This window comes from Symphodus melops (genome assembly GCF_947650265.1).
Source record: "Symphodus melops genome assembly, chromosome: 4".
In the NCBI taxonomy this organism is placed as follows: domain Eukaryota; kingdom Metazoa; phylum Chordata; class Actinopteri; order Labriformes; family Labridae; genus Symphodus; species Symphodus melops.
The window spans coordinates 5,030,480-5,047,115 of record NC_136694.1 but is presented as its reverse complement, the minus strand read 5'-3'; the positions used below and the strand labels follow the sequence as shown (position 1 = coordinate 5,047,115).

At 43.7% G+C, this 16,636-nt stretch overlaps 1 protein-coding gene across 6 annotated transcripts in view; it reads right to left on the bottom strand.

Annotated features, from left to right (window-relative positions):
* Nucleotides 1-5,034: 5,034 nt before the first annotated feature.
* iqsec1b (IQ motif and Sec7 domain ArfGEF 1b) overlaps nt 5,035-16,636 on the bottom strand; it is a 190,591-nt gene continuing 178,989 nt past the window's right edge. For 5 of the 6 annotated variants that reach the window (XM_079341112.1, XM_079341113.1, XM_079341114.1 and 2 more), the window contains 9 exons: nt 15,928-16,094; nt 15,286-15,425; nt 14,557-14,586; nt 14,234-14,359; nt 14,034-14,133; nt 13,289-13,450; nt 13,000-13,176; nt 11,529-11,578; nt 5,035-8,196 (listed from right to left, as the gene is read on the bottom strand). In XM_079341112.1, the coding sequence (XP_079197238.1) occupies nt 7,657-8,196; nt 11,529-11,578; nt 13,000-13,176; nt 13,289-13,450; nt 14,034-14,133; nt 14,234-14,359; nt 14,557-14,586; nt 15,286-15,425; nt 15,928-16,094 (1,492 nt within the window). In that variant the 3' untranslated portion in view covers nt 5,035-7,656. The remainder of the gene's footprint in view (nt 8,197-11,528; nt 11,579-12,999; nt 13,177-13,288; nt 13,451-14,033; nt 14,134-14,233; nt 14,360-14,556; nt 14,587-15,285; nt 15,426-15,927; nt 16,095-16,636) is intronic. The other variant, XM_079341117.1, reaches the window with a different exon arrangement.

Genomic DNA, 16,636 nt, shown 5'->3' with positions numbered 1-16,636 from the left:
TGTTTTGTGCAAATAGCCCATCACTCAGCCTTAAAGTTTTTTTTCAGGCATATGAAATGAAGCCCTGCACCCATCCCCTCCCAGCTGCATGGTGACGTAGTCCTGTTGTCACAGAGGATGTGGTCCTCCAAGCCAGGATCTATTTTTAGCTCCAACCTCAAGGGCCGGACAGACAAACAGGGCAGACTGTCACTCTGACCACCTGCCACAGCCCGGCAGGAAGCCAGGAATGTTGGTTGTACAAGGCCGTGCAAAGAATAGTTTCATCCCCAGCAACAACTTCAAAAGTGTTTGTTTTATTCAAGTAGTCACTTTTTCCATTTACTTATATAGGCTAGGTAAATTATGTCTTTTATTAAATTGCCTTTTTTGTGCCATGAAGACAATTTGAGGCAAAACGTTTATCAGGCAGCAACCACCACACACTTGACCTTTGTGTAGTGCATGTGTAAAGGGGTCGCAGCTATAGCATCATGAGTCACCATGAATCATCTAAATGTGAGGAAGTCACTGTTGTCATATTTAAGGACATAAATAGACATGTTTTTTTCTTTTGCAATTTGTTGGCATTGCCCTACTGATTCGCCAGGGGAACATGAGCTCACTTTGGTATTCAAGACATCTTGTTCAAGCCCACTACTTAGATCATATTGAGTTATATTGATCGAGTCATAAAAAAAACATTTTATTGGATAACTCTGAAGACGGAAAGTAATTTTTCTTGAGATGAATTCAACGTGTTTCATGTCTGAATGTCTTTGCAAAATGTAAAACAGTTCAGATATGAACTGGCTTAATGGCCTTGTATCTTTTTGTGGATAGAGAGGCCAGGTCAGTTTGTAAATCTTATAGGCATGGTTGGTCATTTTCTAAAACTGATTTTGAGTTTGAAAGTAGCATTCCGCCCGCAGGAGAGCACCTGGTGGCCAGGCTTTTGCCCGAGGGGCCCGGCCGGGCTCAGCCCGAATAGATGACGCGGGCACGTCCTCCTGTGGACTCACCGCCCGCAGAGGAAGCCGTAGGGGTCGGGTGCAATGTGGATCGGGCGGCAGTCGATGGCGGGGGCCTCGGTGACCCGGACGCAGCTTCTGGCGTTTGGGACGTGGAACGTCACCTCACTGGGGGGGAAGGAGCCTGAGCTTGTGCAGGAGGTTGAGAGGTACCAGCTAGATATAGTCGGGCTCACCTCCACGCACTGCTTGGGCTCTGGAACCCAGCTCCTCGAGAGGGGCTGGACTCTCTACTTCTCTGGAGTTGCCCGCGGTGAGAGGCGGCGGGCTGGTGTGGGCTTGCTCATAGCCCCACAGCTCAGCCGCCAGGTGTTGGGGTTCACCCCGGTGAACGAGAGGGTCGTGTCCCTGCGCCTTCGGGTAGGGGACAGGTCTCGCACTGTCGTCTCGGCCTACGGCCCGAACGGCAGTGTGGAGTACCCGGCCTTCTTGGAGTCCCCGGGAGGGGTGCTGGACAGTGCTCCGACTGGGGACTCCATTGTTCTACTGGGGGACTTCAATGCTCACGTGGGCAACGACAGTGAGATCTGGAGTGGGGTGATTGGGATGAACAGCCTCCCTGATCTGAACCAGAGTGGTGTTCTGTTATTGGACTTCTGTGCTAGTCACAGTTTGTCCATAACAAACACCATGTTTGAGCACAGGGATGTCCATAAGTGCACGTGGCACCAGGACTCCCTAGGCCGGAGGTCGATGATAGACTTTGTGGTCGTGTCACCTGACCTTCGGTCGTGTGTCTCGGACACTCGGGTGAAGAGAGGGGCTGAGCTGTCAACTGATCACCACCTGGTGGTGAGTTGGATGCGCTGGCAGGGGAGGAAGCCAGTCAGACTCGGCAGGCCCAAACGTGTAGTGAGGGTCTGCTGGGAACGTCTGGCTGAACCCTCTCTTAGCAAGGTCTTCAACTCCCACCTCCGGACGAGCTTTTCACAGATCCCGGGGGAGGCTGGGGGCATTGAGTCCGAGTGGACCATGTTCTCCACCTCCATTGTCAAAGCAGCTGCTCTGAGCTGTGGTCGCAGGGTCTCTGGTGCCTGTCGTGGCGGCAATCCCCGAACCCGGTGGTGGACACCGGAAGTAAGGGAGGCCGTCAAGCTGAAGAAAGAGTCCTATCGGGCGTTGCTAGTGCATAGGACTCCTGAGGCAACTGACGGGTACCGGCAGGCCAGGCGTTCCACAGCCCGGGCGGTCGTGGAGGCAAAAACTCGGGCCTGGGAGGAGTTCGGGGAGGCCATGGAGGAGGACTTTCGGTCGGCCTCGAGGAAATTCTGGCAAACCGTCGCCTCGGGAGGGGGAAGCAGTGCTTCACCAACACTGTTTACAGTGGAGGTGGGGAGCTGCTGACCTCAACTGGGGATGCAGTCGGACGGTGGAAGGAATACTTCGAGGATCTCCTCAATCCCACCGTCACGTCTTGCACCGAGGGAGCAGAGGCTGAGTTCTCAGAGGTAGACTCGTCCATCACCCAAGCCGAAGTCACCGAGGTAGTTGGCAAGCTCCTTGGTGGCAAGGCTCCGGGGGTGGATGAGATTCGCCCTGAGTATCTTAAGTCTCTGGATGTACAGGGGCTGTCATGGTTGACACGTCTCTGTAACATCGCGTGGAGGTCGGGGACAGTGCCTCTGGACTGGCAGACCGGGGTGGTGGTCCCTCTTTTCAAGAAGGGGGACCGGACGGTGTGTTCCAACTACCGGGGAATCAAACTCCTCAGCCTCCCTGGGAAAGTCTATTCCAGGGTTCTGGAGAGGAGGATCCGGCTGATTGTCGAACCTCAGATTCAAGAGGAACAATGCGGTTTTCGTCCTGGCCGTGGAACACTGGACCAGCTCTACACTCTCCAGCGGGTGCTCGAGGGTTCATGGGAGTTTGCCCAACCAGTCCACATGTGCTTTGTGGATCTGGAGAAGGCATTCGACCATGTCCCTCGCGGCGCCCTGTGGGGGGTGCTCCGGGAGTATGGGGTTCGGGGCCCTTTGCTAAGGGCGGTCCGGTCCTTGTATGACCGGAGCAGGAGTATGGTTCGCATTGCCGGCAGTAAGTCGGACCTGTTCCCGGTGCGCGTTGGCCTCCGGCAGGGCTGCCCTTTGTCACCGGTTCTGTTCATTACTTTTATGGAAAGAATTTCTAGGCGCAGCCAGGGGCCGGAGGGGGTCCGGTTCGTCACCTCCCTAGGGAGGTGTTCCGGGCATGTCCCTCCAGGAGGAGGCCTCGGGGTACACCCAGGACACGCTGGAGAGACTATGTCTCTCGGCTGGCTTGGGAACACCTTGGGGTCCCACCGGAAGAGCTGGAGGAGGTGTCTGGGGTGAGGGAAGTCTGGGTGTCTCTGCTTAGACTGCTGCCCCCGCGACCCGGCCCCGGATAAGCGGCAGAAAATGGATGGATGGATGGAAAGTAGCATTCCCTCAGTGCTCGTCTCCCCTCTGTGCTCCCTAAAAAGCCCCCCCTGATCGTATTACATTAAAAAAAAACATGACTATTTTACTACTCACAATGGAAAACTTCAAAGTCACAGAATAGACTTTGTCACTGGTGATGCGTTTTGACTGTGTGCTTGTGCATACATGGGGTAGAGAACGAGCAGGGACGCGTGATTGGTTCATCAGATTGGTACCTCGTGGCAAACATTGGTCGAAGTTTTAACAGGCTTACAGCTGCTACAGATGATGGATTTTCTTTGGTCGTTTTTCAGAGCACTGTTGTCTATCAGGGCCTAAAGACCAACCAAAATCTTTTCTTATGTAGAAAATTACCAACCTGCCTTTAATATGTCCTTTGAAATTCTTCAAGCACTCTAAGAGCTTTTCAAGTGAATAAAAATCTGATATGACTGCAGTAAGTGCAGTCATATCAGACCATAGGGCCACCTTTAGGTCGAAGCACATATAGAAGATGAAGTTCCTATAACTCAGTCATTCAATTAAAAACATTTATTCCCTGAAAAAAATAAAGACACTCATGATAACCACCAGGTTTAACAGTATATATCGCTTTATTTTGCGTTCTCAACATCGTCACAGTACTAGTTTTACATCAATGGGGTTTTGTCTACTTAGAAACAGAATGCATAACAAAATAAGAGCACTCCTCCCTTTACTTTGACTTCAAAAGTGGGCTGTGAGTGTGACGGAACAGGAGATTCTCAGGAAATAAGTCAGAAGTTGTGTTGACTGTGTAACAGTTAGCTGTTCATCTCTAGATCCTATGATAATTCAGTCCTGTTGGAGGCAGAGAGAAGCAGTCGATGATTATGTAAATATCAGAGGGAGCAGGAATGCAGCTTCAATGCAACTGCAGACATTGAGTAGTAATAATAATAATTATATTAATAATAATTTACAGATTATTTACATTTTCTCATTCTTTACTATCGGCCCACCCTTTCCATGTTTCCTCACTTTCAAACCCTCCTTCTTGAGTTACATTAGAGTTTCTCCAGGTGGAGTTTTTGTATTTACACTCCGCAGTATACTGCTTTGTCTTTAAACTGTACAGTGGAAAAAAAAGGGAAAATGCATGCCAGAGGATAACTTCCTAGTAGTAGGCCAGAAATCATCTCAATGTAAACAAGCATCAATCAGAGAAATCAAAGCTACATTGAAAGTTGAGGGTCCAGTCAAGCCTGCTGCCCGACAGAACGACACATAAAAAGACAAAACGAAAAGAGGAGACATACAAAAAGAAACAGTAGGCATTAATGGCATGCAACAAAGAACCTCACATGAAATCTGGACAGGTTTGTACAATACATCAGTCATCTGAGGGAACTGGAGGGTCGAGGCTGAAAACACACTGGTAAAGTAGAACCGGCATCGTTGTGTTTAGCTACGTTTAGTCTGTCTGTGCCATTATTCTGTAAAGAAGTTTATTATCAGACATTTGTCTTAAAACGACGTTGTGAGCGTTCCACTGTCGATTCATAGAGGGTTAATTAAATTTGGTCCCCAATGGACTTTGTGTTAATCTGACTTATAATGCAATATTGGCACTTTTCTGATTCCACAGAAGTGAAACTACACTGGACTTAAATGCTTGAAATGCTGTATTTATGGCAGATACATAAAAAACAGTACCATTGTCCTAAGGCACACTTCATAGAGGGTTTATAGGTTTTAAGAAATGACATATTTTATTAGTAATACATGCTTTACTTATGATTATAAGATAGTAAAGTATATTTCAGATAATTAATTATTTAATCTTCCTCCCACTGTTTCTACACTCGGAGCTGTTAGGTTGCCCAGATGTTGAGGAATGTTTATTTGTTTGCTAAAAAGACGGCTATAAGACATCCAGCATCAAGAAGATTATGAAATGTGAAGGGACAAACAGCACCTGTTGTCCTTTCTCAGTGGTGTTTGAAGATGCTCAGGACATGGCAACCAAAATGTTGTTCTTATTACTCAAACATATAAGGAAATATCAACAACCACATACACATTAATTAAACTAACATTAACCAACTCGGATGTTTCGGTGAACTCTTTTCATTAAAACATATAAACCATTTAAAAAGAGTGCCTTATTACATTTGCAGAAAGAAAATCAGCGACCTACTTGACACTGACTTACAAAGAGTATACTGGCCATTGACAAGGAGAGATGATCAATAAATTGATACAAGAGTTCCATTTATTACACTTATAGCTGCCTGTCTATTATCACTCAGATTTGAGAGCAGCTTTCATTACACCGGCTCTAAAAATTCATCTCACCACTGTGATTACTTTGAGATTCAACAATTGATGCACTGTGTTTGGGGTCGGAACAATTCAAAACTTTTTTTTTTTTTTCCGTACAAATTATTTTCAACAGATATCTTTTTCAACACTCATAGCTTTGGGATACACAACAGCTAGAAAATAGCCTCAAATACATTGTTACATGCTAGTATTTTCTTCGACGTTCTTAATCAATTAGAAAGATGCAGTCCCTCCAAATCCACAATACTTTACTGACACGCTGAGGAAGAAATGACAGAGGACATAAGGTGAAAAAGACAAAACAAACTAGCAAATAGAACAGCAGCAGATTGCAGTTGTTCTTAGACAAAAGAAAAAAAGTAAATACATATTGCACATACAAGTTAAAAAAAATCCGTCTCATAGTCTTTAGCAGATACAGACTAACTTCTGCCATTGATATTAACTAAATGGAACAAGTGCTGCACCTATCGCTTTCAATATAAAATACGCTCCAGCACAGCAGCCCCCTGCCACCGCTCAGCACACACACACTAGATACTGTAATCAGGATGGCCTAGAGGTATAACCAGCCATCCCATAAATATGTCAGAAAAATGCTTGATATAAAACTGCCATTTGTGGTGAGTGAGGCATACGGGAGCTATCCCCATCACAGAATGATAATTATTGATTTTTGAACTGTGTCGTTCGTTCGTGTGGTTCAGAGGAAAACGTCAGATGGAGGAAGTAAACAGCACTGCACAACATGTGTGCTGCTTGAGAGACGCACAATACAATCCCAAGAAGGACACAAAGGGCACACTCAGCCAGCTGAGAGATTCCACCACAGGAGACACACTGTTACAGTCATGTTGCTGTTTCCCTGCTATACAAACACAAAACTTCTTCTCCTCCGTCTGCAGAAAGAATCCTACCAGGTTGCTGTAAAAACATAGAGCATTTCATATTTTCATTGGACTCTAAAAAAATAGTTAAAAAAATAAAATGATGTCAGACAGGCAGCCGGTACTGAAGGGTGGACATTTAGATAGATCTGTATGTTCAGCGGCTCATTGTGGCGGCTTCCTTTGTTTTTTTTTCTCTTGAAGTAGAGAATCTCCGAATCGAAGAAGAGTGCAGTCACTGGAGGGGACTGTATCAGGGCTGCTGTGCAAGTCTGCATCAACCTTCAACTCCACAAAAGAGCTCTAACTCAAGGCAATAGATAGCGCTCCAAGCTTACTGAATTAACTAACTCGTAAAAGCTTTGATTGTTTTCTTAACAGTGAAACTACGCCCCCTACGTGCGAGTATAATACTGAGAGATTGAATGATGCCATGTGTTCTGTAGTAATTATAATAATAACTGTTGATATTATTTTTTTTACAAAATACTATGCACAATATACATAAAGCATTTTTTGTGTGACTAAATTAGTAAATTGGCACATTTATCACTGCTAACAGAGATATCACAGTGCACTGTGAGCTACCGCTACATTAAATACTCGTACGCTACTGCTGAGGATGTCCGTCTATCTGTCTGTCCTGCAAGACTACCCTTGCACTAGATAAATTCACTTTGTAGACATTTAAGTCAAGATTACTGTTAAGTACTTGTAAGCAAGATATTTGATCATATTTCTTTAATTTGTTGAGGAGAAACAGTAGTTGTGGTCTTTGTGCATGCTCTTATGTTGGTGTCTGTTGCTGTTGAAGCAAGCAGACATGAAGTGTGACTTGAAATCAAATGAAAGATGCAACTGGAAAAAGGAAAAGTGTCTCTGTTGAATATTCTGCCCATGTTATGGGTGTAAAGAAATTATGCTTAAGGAGGCACAGGATCTCTTCTGGCTTCACATACCCAGCCCAGCGATGCACAGTGCGCCTCGCTCATCAGCCGAGAGCCTCAGGGAAAAATCAAAGTTCAGTCAGAGAGCAAAAAGAGAGCCCTGTGTGTCTCAGACCACCGTACTGATGCCGCTGTGCTTGGGCTTGGTGCTGCTTGGTGCCTGGGAGGGTGCTGGCGGCGGGCCATGGTGGTGGGCGCCATGAGCGGCATGGGAGGAGTGTGCTGGGTGGCCACTGTGGCCGTGCTGTGCATGAGGCAGGAAGGGTGGCTGCTGGCTGTGGGGAGGGGGCGGGTGGTACTGGTGCGGAGGATGCTGCAAGTGGGCCGGCGGGTGGTAGTGGTGGTGGTGGTGGTAAGGCGGGGGGTTCTGGGTCAGATGACAGAACTGGGCGTGGTGCGGGTGCATGGGGCCTGGCGTGTCTGTCTCCGAACGGGCTGTATGGTGCAAGTTGGCGGGGTGAGGGGTGTGGGAGATGAGGGTGGGGTGCACTGGCTGCGGGGTCGGGCTGGGGGATTTCACCCTTCTGGTGCCAAACAAAGATCCGAGCAGTGAGGAGGAGTTGGGAAGGGACTGGCCGCTGTGGCGGGATGGGCAGTCTCGGCTGGAAGGGGTTCTCCGCCGAATGTGTGGACTGCTAATGATGGACCCCTGCAAGAGAGAGAGGACAGTCAGACCACCAAAGGGCGACAGCAGGAACATACTACCCCTCTAGGGCATTGTTCTTACAGGATGCTGCCTATTTGGTACCCATACAAGTAGTATAGGAGGCAAGGCTTTTGATTGAGACTGTGTGTGGACTTAATAAACCAAGCTCTTGCCTCCTCCACTCTTTCTCTCACTGTATGCATTGTTTGTACAGATCATTGTTGTGGAACACCTTCAACATTTTCTCAGGATGAAACAACAGTACAGAAAGAAAATACCGTAAATTCCGGACTATAAGCCGCTACTTTTTTCTCACACTTCGAGCACTGCGGCTTCTACTCCGGTGCGGCTAATGCATGGATTTTTTATGGGGGACAATGAGCTTCTGCCGCAAAAACATTTGACTTCGTCACGTCGGATCTTAATATCAGTCATTTTGCGCTTCATGCACGCACCCTCATGATGGAAAACACACGGAGAAATACATATGATGCAGTTTTCAAGTTAAAGGCGATCGACCTGGCTGTCAAAGAAGCTAACAGAGCTGCTGCACGTTAAGATGACACTGACAGCGACAACAGAGACTGAGGAAGTGAGTAATGAAGTCATTATGAGGCAGTGAATGGATGGACTTTTTCTTGTGAAATATATTACGGTCATCTTTTTCATCAGCCGTGTTACAGACACCGTCGGCTAGACTTCGTATTGTAACGGTTCATGTTGTAAAGTCAGTAGTTGATAATGTGTTCATAATTCCGATTATGTGGAGAGTCAGTGAATGCACCAGCGAGAACGTGTTGAGTGGCTGTATGAGAGAACGCTGGGTGAGAGAGTTGGATTGTTACGGCAAGTTATGGTTTTGCTCTCTGCTGTAAACGGCGTGGTCACGGCCGACAGTGATCGGGTTATTAAAAGTTATTATTTGAACGCTCTCGTCGTCCTTTAACGTCCGTACGGACGCTACAGTATTTGCGGATGTTACCGGTAGCCTACGTCTGTGTAAATAGCTCTTGTTATAGCGTGGACACCTGCGGCTTATAATCAAGTGCGGCTTATATATGTACAAATACATTTATTTACTTATTTTTAGCCGGTGCGGCTTATATCCAGGTGCGCTCAATAGTACGGAATTTACGGTATATCACACAATTTTTTGTTTTTTATTTTGCTGTTAGGGTGTGTTATATTCTCCCTTACACTTCAGTAATGGCTACCACTGACCTCCAATCTGACATGATTGCCCATATTGCCTTGTGGTAAAGCTTCTCTGTTTACTTTTCCCGCTTAACTGCATTGTTTGTCTATCCTTCCTAACATATCACGGACGACTGTCTCTCTAAATTGTTCGCAGGCTCAGTTTGTTGAGCTTATATGAGCTCTCTGTATCTGCTATGAGCACACAAACTGCGTATTAGGTTTCAGACTGCTGATGCTGTTGTGAGTTTCTGTCAGTATTTTATCCAGTTTCCAAGGTTACAGTTCCTCTTTGATGTGGCCTTACTTTTGAGCCTTTGCGTAACCATCTGAAGCTGCAGCCTGTATACTGTATATACAATAGCTGATGTACTCTGATGTTTCTAAATTCCCGCTGAGCCAAAAAATGAAAAAAACTTTGCAAATATAAGCACAGTTACACAGAATGACAAGAGAACACAAAATAAATGTTTGTGAAAAATGAAGCATTTCTTTCAGAGCCATGCATAACATGCATACTGCACAAGTTGTAATGTTCCTTTAATTTGTCATGAATGGTTTCATATTGATCTTATATAAGGTTCAGCAAAGATATCCGCATGATGAGCCAGCTGTCCATTTGTTTTAAGCTACGGGATGAAAAATAGTGCAGTTTGTACATCGCAACAGCTCTGCAATTAAAATAGGATGTTGCTCATACTGAACCGTCAGTCACAATATTCAAACCAAGTGTTTTGCAGTCGGACTCTGAACCCCAACAAGCTACTACTACGGTGTTGCTCCTAAGGAAGTAGTCTATAGGCTACCATAATAACACAATGTCCATAGACACTATGGCTTCTGCCATATTACCTAGTTATTTAAAGCTTTTTCTGTGGCAGCGTTCTGCCTTAAATTTTGTGCAATAGAACTTTTGAGGGAGCATTTAACAGGAGGGCTGTGCTTGTTTTTGCCGTTGACTTTTAGAAATAAACGTTGGAAGGTTCTAGATAATGTCCCTATAGCAGAATTGGAAGTGCCAAAAGTTAAAATTAGAAAAAAATAATTTTTAATTTCATACCTCTATACTGATAATCCTCTTTTTTATAAACTAAATGACAACAGAATCCTTTCTATATTCCTTATTCAAGATGATGTGCAAATCTGTGAAGCATTTCCACTTTTGTTTAATGCACACTCTATAATGTAAATACTGTAATACTTTAATTACCTCATGTTTACTTCATCATCCTTTTGCATTACTCACCACTGCACTAATATCTTGTTCAGTCTTGAACATATTAGTCTCTAATTAGTTGTTTATATTTTCTAGTTTATTGTTAATATTTAATGTCTATATTTGAGAGCACAGTCTACTTAAATTAAATTCCTTGTGTGTTTAAACATACCTGGCCAATAAAACTGGTTCTGACTTAGCTAAGCCAGGCTAACATGTTAGCCAGCTAACTCGTTTATTCAGTGAATCCACGCTTTCTAAGACACTTATTTACCACCTGTGTTAAAGGAAATCAGTTGTTTTAAACAAAAAAAACCTATTGAAATATAATACTCTAGTAACTGTTTGTTAACTTTACATCTCAGGTAGATTTTCTAGCTTGTCTGTGTGATTAAAGTTAAACTGCTGTGTCTTCATGCTTGGCTCCTAGTACTACTTTAAATATCTGGCTAAGTGATGATAAAAACAAGTTAAGGGAAATAAGTTGTCAAGGTAGCAAGCTGGTGAAAGGAAGGAGTGTGAAAGTCATTTCAAACTGTGTGAGCATGCAAAAGCTTGAACTGAAAAATCACAGTCGGTCTTTTTTTAAATGAGACTTGAAAAAAGAGAAAAGGACTTGAGGAAATGCCTTAAATGGGACGATTGAAGAAAACAGAAAGGTGAGTGTTACATCAACAGCCCGAAAATGAGTCTGTAGTATTATTAGTGTCATCATGCTATGTACATCAAGGGTTTACATGCGTCAGCCACAGCAGGTAATTCTCTTCAGCCCAATGCGCATGCACAGTGACCAATGTGCTCACAACAAAAACACCACCAAACAGAATAAAACTCCCACTACAAAGGAACAAAAGACAGACTAGTGTGCTCAAAGTGAACAACATAAAGTCAGAGGACAGCGCAGCATCAGTTGCGTCCTACTTACTTCCATATTGCTGTCTAGTGATCCTGCACTGCTGCGTCTCCCACGCTTGCCTGCCCAGAACATGTGACATGACAGATTAGACCAACCGATAAACACTTCAGCGTGCAAATATTCCTTCTGTCTACTGGGGTGAGGAGTTGGTGCTAGCACCCTTAGGTGACAAAAGTGCCACATTACTATCTAGAAGCAGACTGTTGGTATTACAAAGGGAGGTGAACAAGACTAAAGGATAGGGAAGAAGCAAGCCACTGCTACAACTTTACAACATTAGCTTCATTCTTGAAAACATCTACACATCATCTTGAGTAACGTCTTTTAGTCTTGAGGTAGTATAGGGGCACTACAGCAATTTTGCTTTTTAACCAAATAAAAAACTGCAGACACTAAAATCTCCAAAATCATAGACCAGGAAATAAGTCGCAAAACCCCCCCCCCAAAAAAAACCTCTGGAACCTGCATTTCACAAAGGGCGACTAATTGTATGTTACTATCAAACCCTCTCCATCTGTTAATGTCAGATAAGCTCAAACCCCACACCTCCAGTTTTTAAAAAGTACCTTCTGCTAGAAATGTTTAGCCTCCAAGTCCAAAACAAAATTATCTTCAGGACATCTTTAGGGTCTCTAGACTTGAAATCTCCTTAAAAATCACAGAATACATACAACCCTCTTCAAACACTGAGCAGCACTCCCCATCTCAACTGATCTCGTAAACCTGGAGTTCCTTAGAAGTGTAGAGGGAGCCTTATTAATGCAGTTGAGTCAGTTATACGTAAACAAATGTCAGTTCTTGCAAATTTAATTTTATTAAGTGATGCACAAACATTCCCCCAAAGGAATTATAGGCCTTCATAAACCAGGTTTGGCTTGGCTTTATAAAGACGTGCACTCAAATGTGTTTGCCTTATTCAAAAAGCATCAAAAGCAAACAGCTCAATTCAATATCATTTTTTGCTTTATTAGTTTGAACCCCGTATTGAGGTCACCGAGTGTTCGTGCAGAGCAGCTCTGCAGTGTCAAGGCTATTCTGTACATCCTGCCTAAATCAACCACACAACATTAATTCCTCTTACCGCTAAGACGCTCAAATTGATCACAGTGACCCACATAGCGCTGCCTCCTCCCCTGCCAGTGATGCAGGATTATTAGGTGATAGTCTGTAGTAAATTACACCTGTGTCCATTAGCCAATACACCCATCTCTATCTCCTTGCTTCACTGGCTTTATGGCTCAGGAGGTGTAATCACTAAGACGCTCCGCATTAGCGCTCAGTTGAAGTGACCAACAGTCAAATTGAAACCCAACGAGAACAGAAACTCAGCTTCTTCCAAGTTTCCAAGTCAGTTAACATCTAAAAAGGAGTGAATAGTATCATGCAAGGATCCAGCTTAGGTATTAACACTCTACTTAGTCTAGCATTGGGATGAGACTAGAACTAAATATATAGTTAGCAAAGCAACACTATATGTTACCTGCGTCTGAGAGGTCACGGAGGGAGCTGCTGAGGGCACTCCTCTTCAAACCTTCACCGATGGCGTAGCTGTCATCTAGGCTTCCTCGGCTCAGGTTTCCATTACCTGTATCCTTCTTCAACCCTGAACACTGGGACATGCTTGGCCTCACCACCCCCTTCTGTTTTTCTAATTCAGCTGTAAATGAGACGAACATGCCAAGTCACTATTAATGTAGTCTTCTCCTTAATATGTATTTGATCTGACATAAATAGTATAGTCAGGATGAAAACTAGACTCTTTTGCTCACATTCTATCCTGTACTTCTCCATTTCTTGGACTTCAGCAATAGACTCTCGCAAATCGTCTGTGAACTTTTTGCGGTCCTGAGGATTAGGTGCATTGAAGTTGATGAGGACTTTGATGTCAGCTCCAGGAATGGCCGAGGTCAGACGGACTCCATTGGGATAATCTAAAGAGTTAGGATAACATTGGTACACATCACTATGGGAGTACACAGAAACACTTTTGCTGCTCTCTAAAAGCCCATTTACATCTTGCAAAAGATTAGTTGTGTAAGAGAATGGGTCATCTTCTATTCTATTGATTGAAGACTCAATCGCTGGCTTCTGCAATAGAGCTGGGGGCGTGATTTTAGTCAAGAAATTAAACCTGAAACTACACCTGAAGTAATAGCAGTTTGTGAAGATGTATAAATGTGTTTATTGTACATGAGCCTCTGTCAACAGTAAATGTATAACTGTATGACAGTCAGCAGAGCCCTATACAAGTGAAGTCCATTTACTGTGAACTTGAGAGTTTGCTTTGTAAAAGTAAGAACAACATCATGCAGGTGAAGCATGCCTGACAAAGTACGCATTAGTCTAAAAATACACAGTTTATCATGAAGGATGTCTCTCTATGATTAAAATATTTCACTCTGCCCAGGAGCAAGGCAATTCCAAAAAGCCATAAACACTTTGACTTTTGAAGTGTTCTCAAACAAACTACTTTAAAGCACACGGATGCCTTTAGAAAGTCTCAAGGGCACTTACACTGGTTCTCAAAGAGCAGCACTTGCATTCCATAAAGGGAGCAGGATTGACGAAAGCTGTATGTCACAGAGTTCTTCTTCTTTTGGAAAATTTTAGTAACCTAAGAAAAACAAGAGAATACAATGCGGTTTAGACTCTGTCTTTTCTTTGGAACACCCAAGTGTGATCTCAATGTGATGGAAAAGTTATGTTTGCCATACCACTAGCAGGTCGTTAAAGAGGAAGATCTCTCTCTGGTGCAGGCCCAACTTTTGTGGTTTGTTGGGGTCGGGCACTTCAAAGAGTCTGCAGTAACACACCAGTCTCCGATGGGGAAGGGACAATACCTGCACACACAATACAGTGACATTATTGCATTGTCTTCTTGGTGTGATACAAAAAGGCTTTTAAGATACAGACTGCCAAAAAAAGATATCTTTCCATGTGTCTGCATCTTTTCCATAAAGCCTTTGGGTATCATACAAATATGCTATTTCCAAACAACCGTGACCAAAATGCTGATGACAGAAAGAGAAATACTTACACATCCCAGACCGTGGTGTAACGAGCCAATCTATGGAGTAAGACATAATTTAGCAGGGATCAGTGAACACATAAGGCCATTTCAAACTTAAGATTAATCAAAGAAAATACATTCCATGTAACGTTCAAAAGGAAATACAGACAGAATTTGAAAAAAAGATAACTAGTTTTATGGATTGATGAGTAAATATCTATGTGTCCCTCACAATCTGTTCTTAGAATATGTCAACTTTTACAATCATGATATCATCAAGGTCTCTTGAACTGCCGTGGATTTTTCACCTTAAAGTGGAGTTAGTTTAATAAAGAGGGGAATCAGTGGACTGAAGGAAAGGGTCAGGTTTCAAGTAAACACCTTCAAGATCATCAGGAGCATGCCAGTCTGTTTATGTCATTTATAATAGGGAAGCTTGTCAGACAGCACATTTCTTGGCTGACACTTGGGGCGTAAGACATATTACAGTCATTCAGTAAGAAGGTCTCCGGCGCAAAGAATCGATGTGTCACGCTGAGAGGAAAGTGGGTTCAAGTAAAGAATGCTCTTTCATTTCCGTTCGTTCTTAGAGGACATTGGCTACGCATAAGCTTGTACTCTCCACGACAGCTCAGAGGTACATTGGGTAATTTGGTTCTGCATGCTCCTGCTAGATTCAGCTCCTGAATGGAAGGGGAAGATAAAAGTGGTCACACTCTTAGTGCAGCAGGAGCTCAAGGGCAAACTCAAACGTACCGGCTTTTTTCCAACAATGAGTTTTTCCACTTTCTGAACCTGGGACACATGGTCTTCATTAGTCTTGAGCTCCCGCTTGCGAATCCTCTCATATATCCCTACCAACATCTCTCGGGGGATGTCTTCCCCATCATCCACTCCTGGCAGAACATTAGAGGGAAAGAAAAAGAGAGAAGGATTAATGATTAACTCACAGATTTATGAAAGCTGATGAACCCCTGAATTTACTTACATACTGATGTGCAGTACATATTTCTCACAGTACAGACGGAAATGCCCTTCAGAACTCTCTAGGGACAAATATTTCTTCTCTACTCAATACTGTACTTTAATTACTGACACTCCAATAGGCAGAGTAATGAGTTAGCCATGCCGCAAAGCCCCTGCTAATACCTTCAGAATCTGTTGAAGGCAACTAAAAGTGCTTTGCCTCAACAGCAGAGCTTTCTTAGCCATGACTAACAAAAAAACTAAAATAAAAAAACGTATTGACACAGCAATTAATCAGGGCAAAATGCATGCACAAAACTCAATTTGAGCCGCATATTTATCCTTAGAGCTGCACAGTAGCATCTGAAGATTATACAGTATTGGTTTTATGACAGTAAGCTGGACAAGGTGCAGGGAGGGAGAACAAAGTACCTCGAAGGTTCTTAACAAAGTCCTCCAACTTCATCTTCCTCTCAGGCTTGACGTTGGGACTGTACATGTCTGTGTTGAGAAGGATGATGGCGAAGGCCAGGATGAAGATAGTGTCGGGGTTCCTGAACTGTCGCACCACGCCAGGGTTGCAAATGCAGTAGCGTTGGCTGCAAAGAGGATGATTAACATATTTGAAAAGTTGAACTTTTGTACTTTGTTAGAGCATTTGTGTATGAGCATGAACTTCAGTAGCAGTGGACAGTGTTGGTAAAGTTGTTTGATTCAATAAATATATAAAGTTAGTCAGTTAAATTGAGTTCAATAGCATCATTTCATGATACCAGTCACAAAGTAACATACCGAGAGCAGAGACCACGTGGCTATTACTGTAGTTTCTCTTCCCACAAAATAAAAGATATCAATAGATGGAGACTTATGGATTGATAAGGATTGTACAAAAATGTGCAGAGCTGCCAGAGAGTCTGCGAGTGACACTAAAAAAAGTAGCATTATGGAAGTCAGTGCTGGAAATCAAACATTACAGTGAAAGAAGGCTGAAGCGAGCGCTGCACCGGGTAAAACAGCATAGATACATCAGGTGTTCTTCAAGAACACGGGACAGAATAAAAATAGCTAATATAAACTTGACTGTCCTGATAGCAAAGTTCGTAGTACAATTAGTCAAGTCTAAGTTTAGATGGCCAATCAT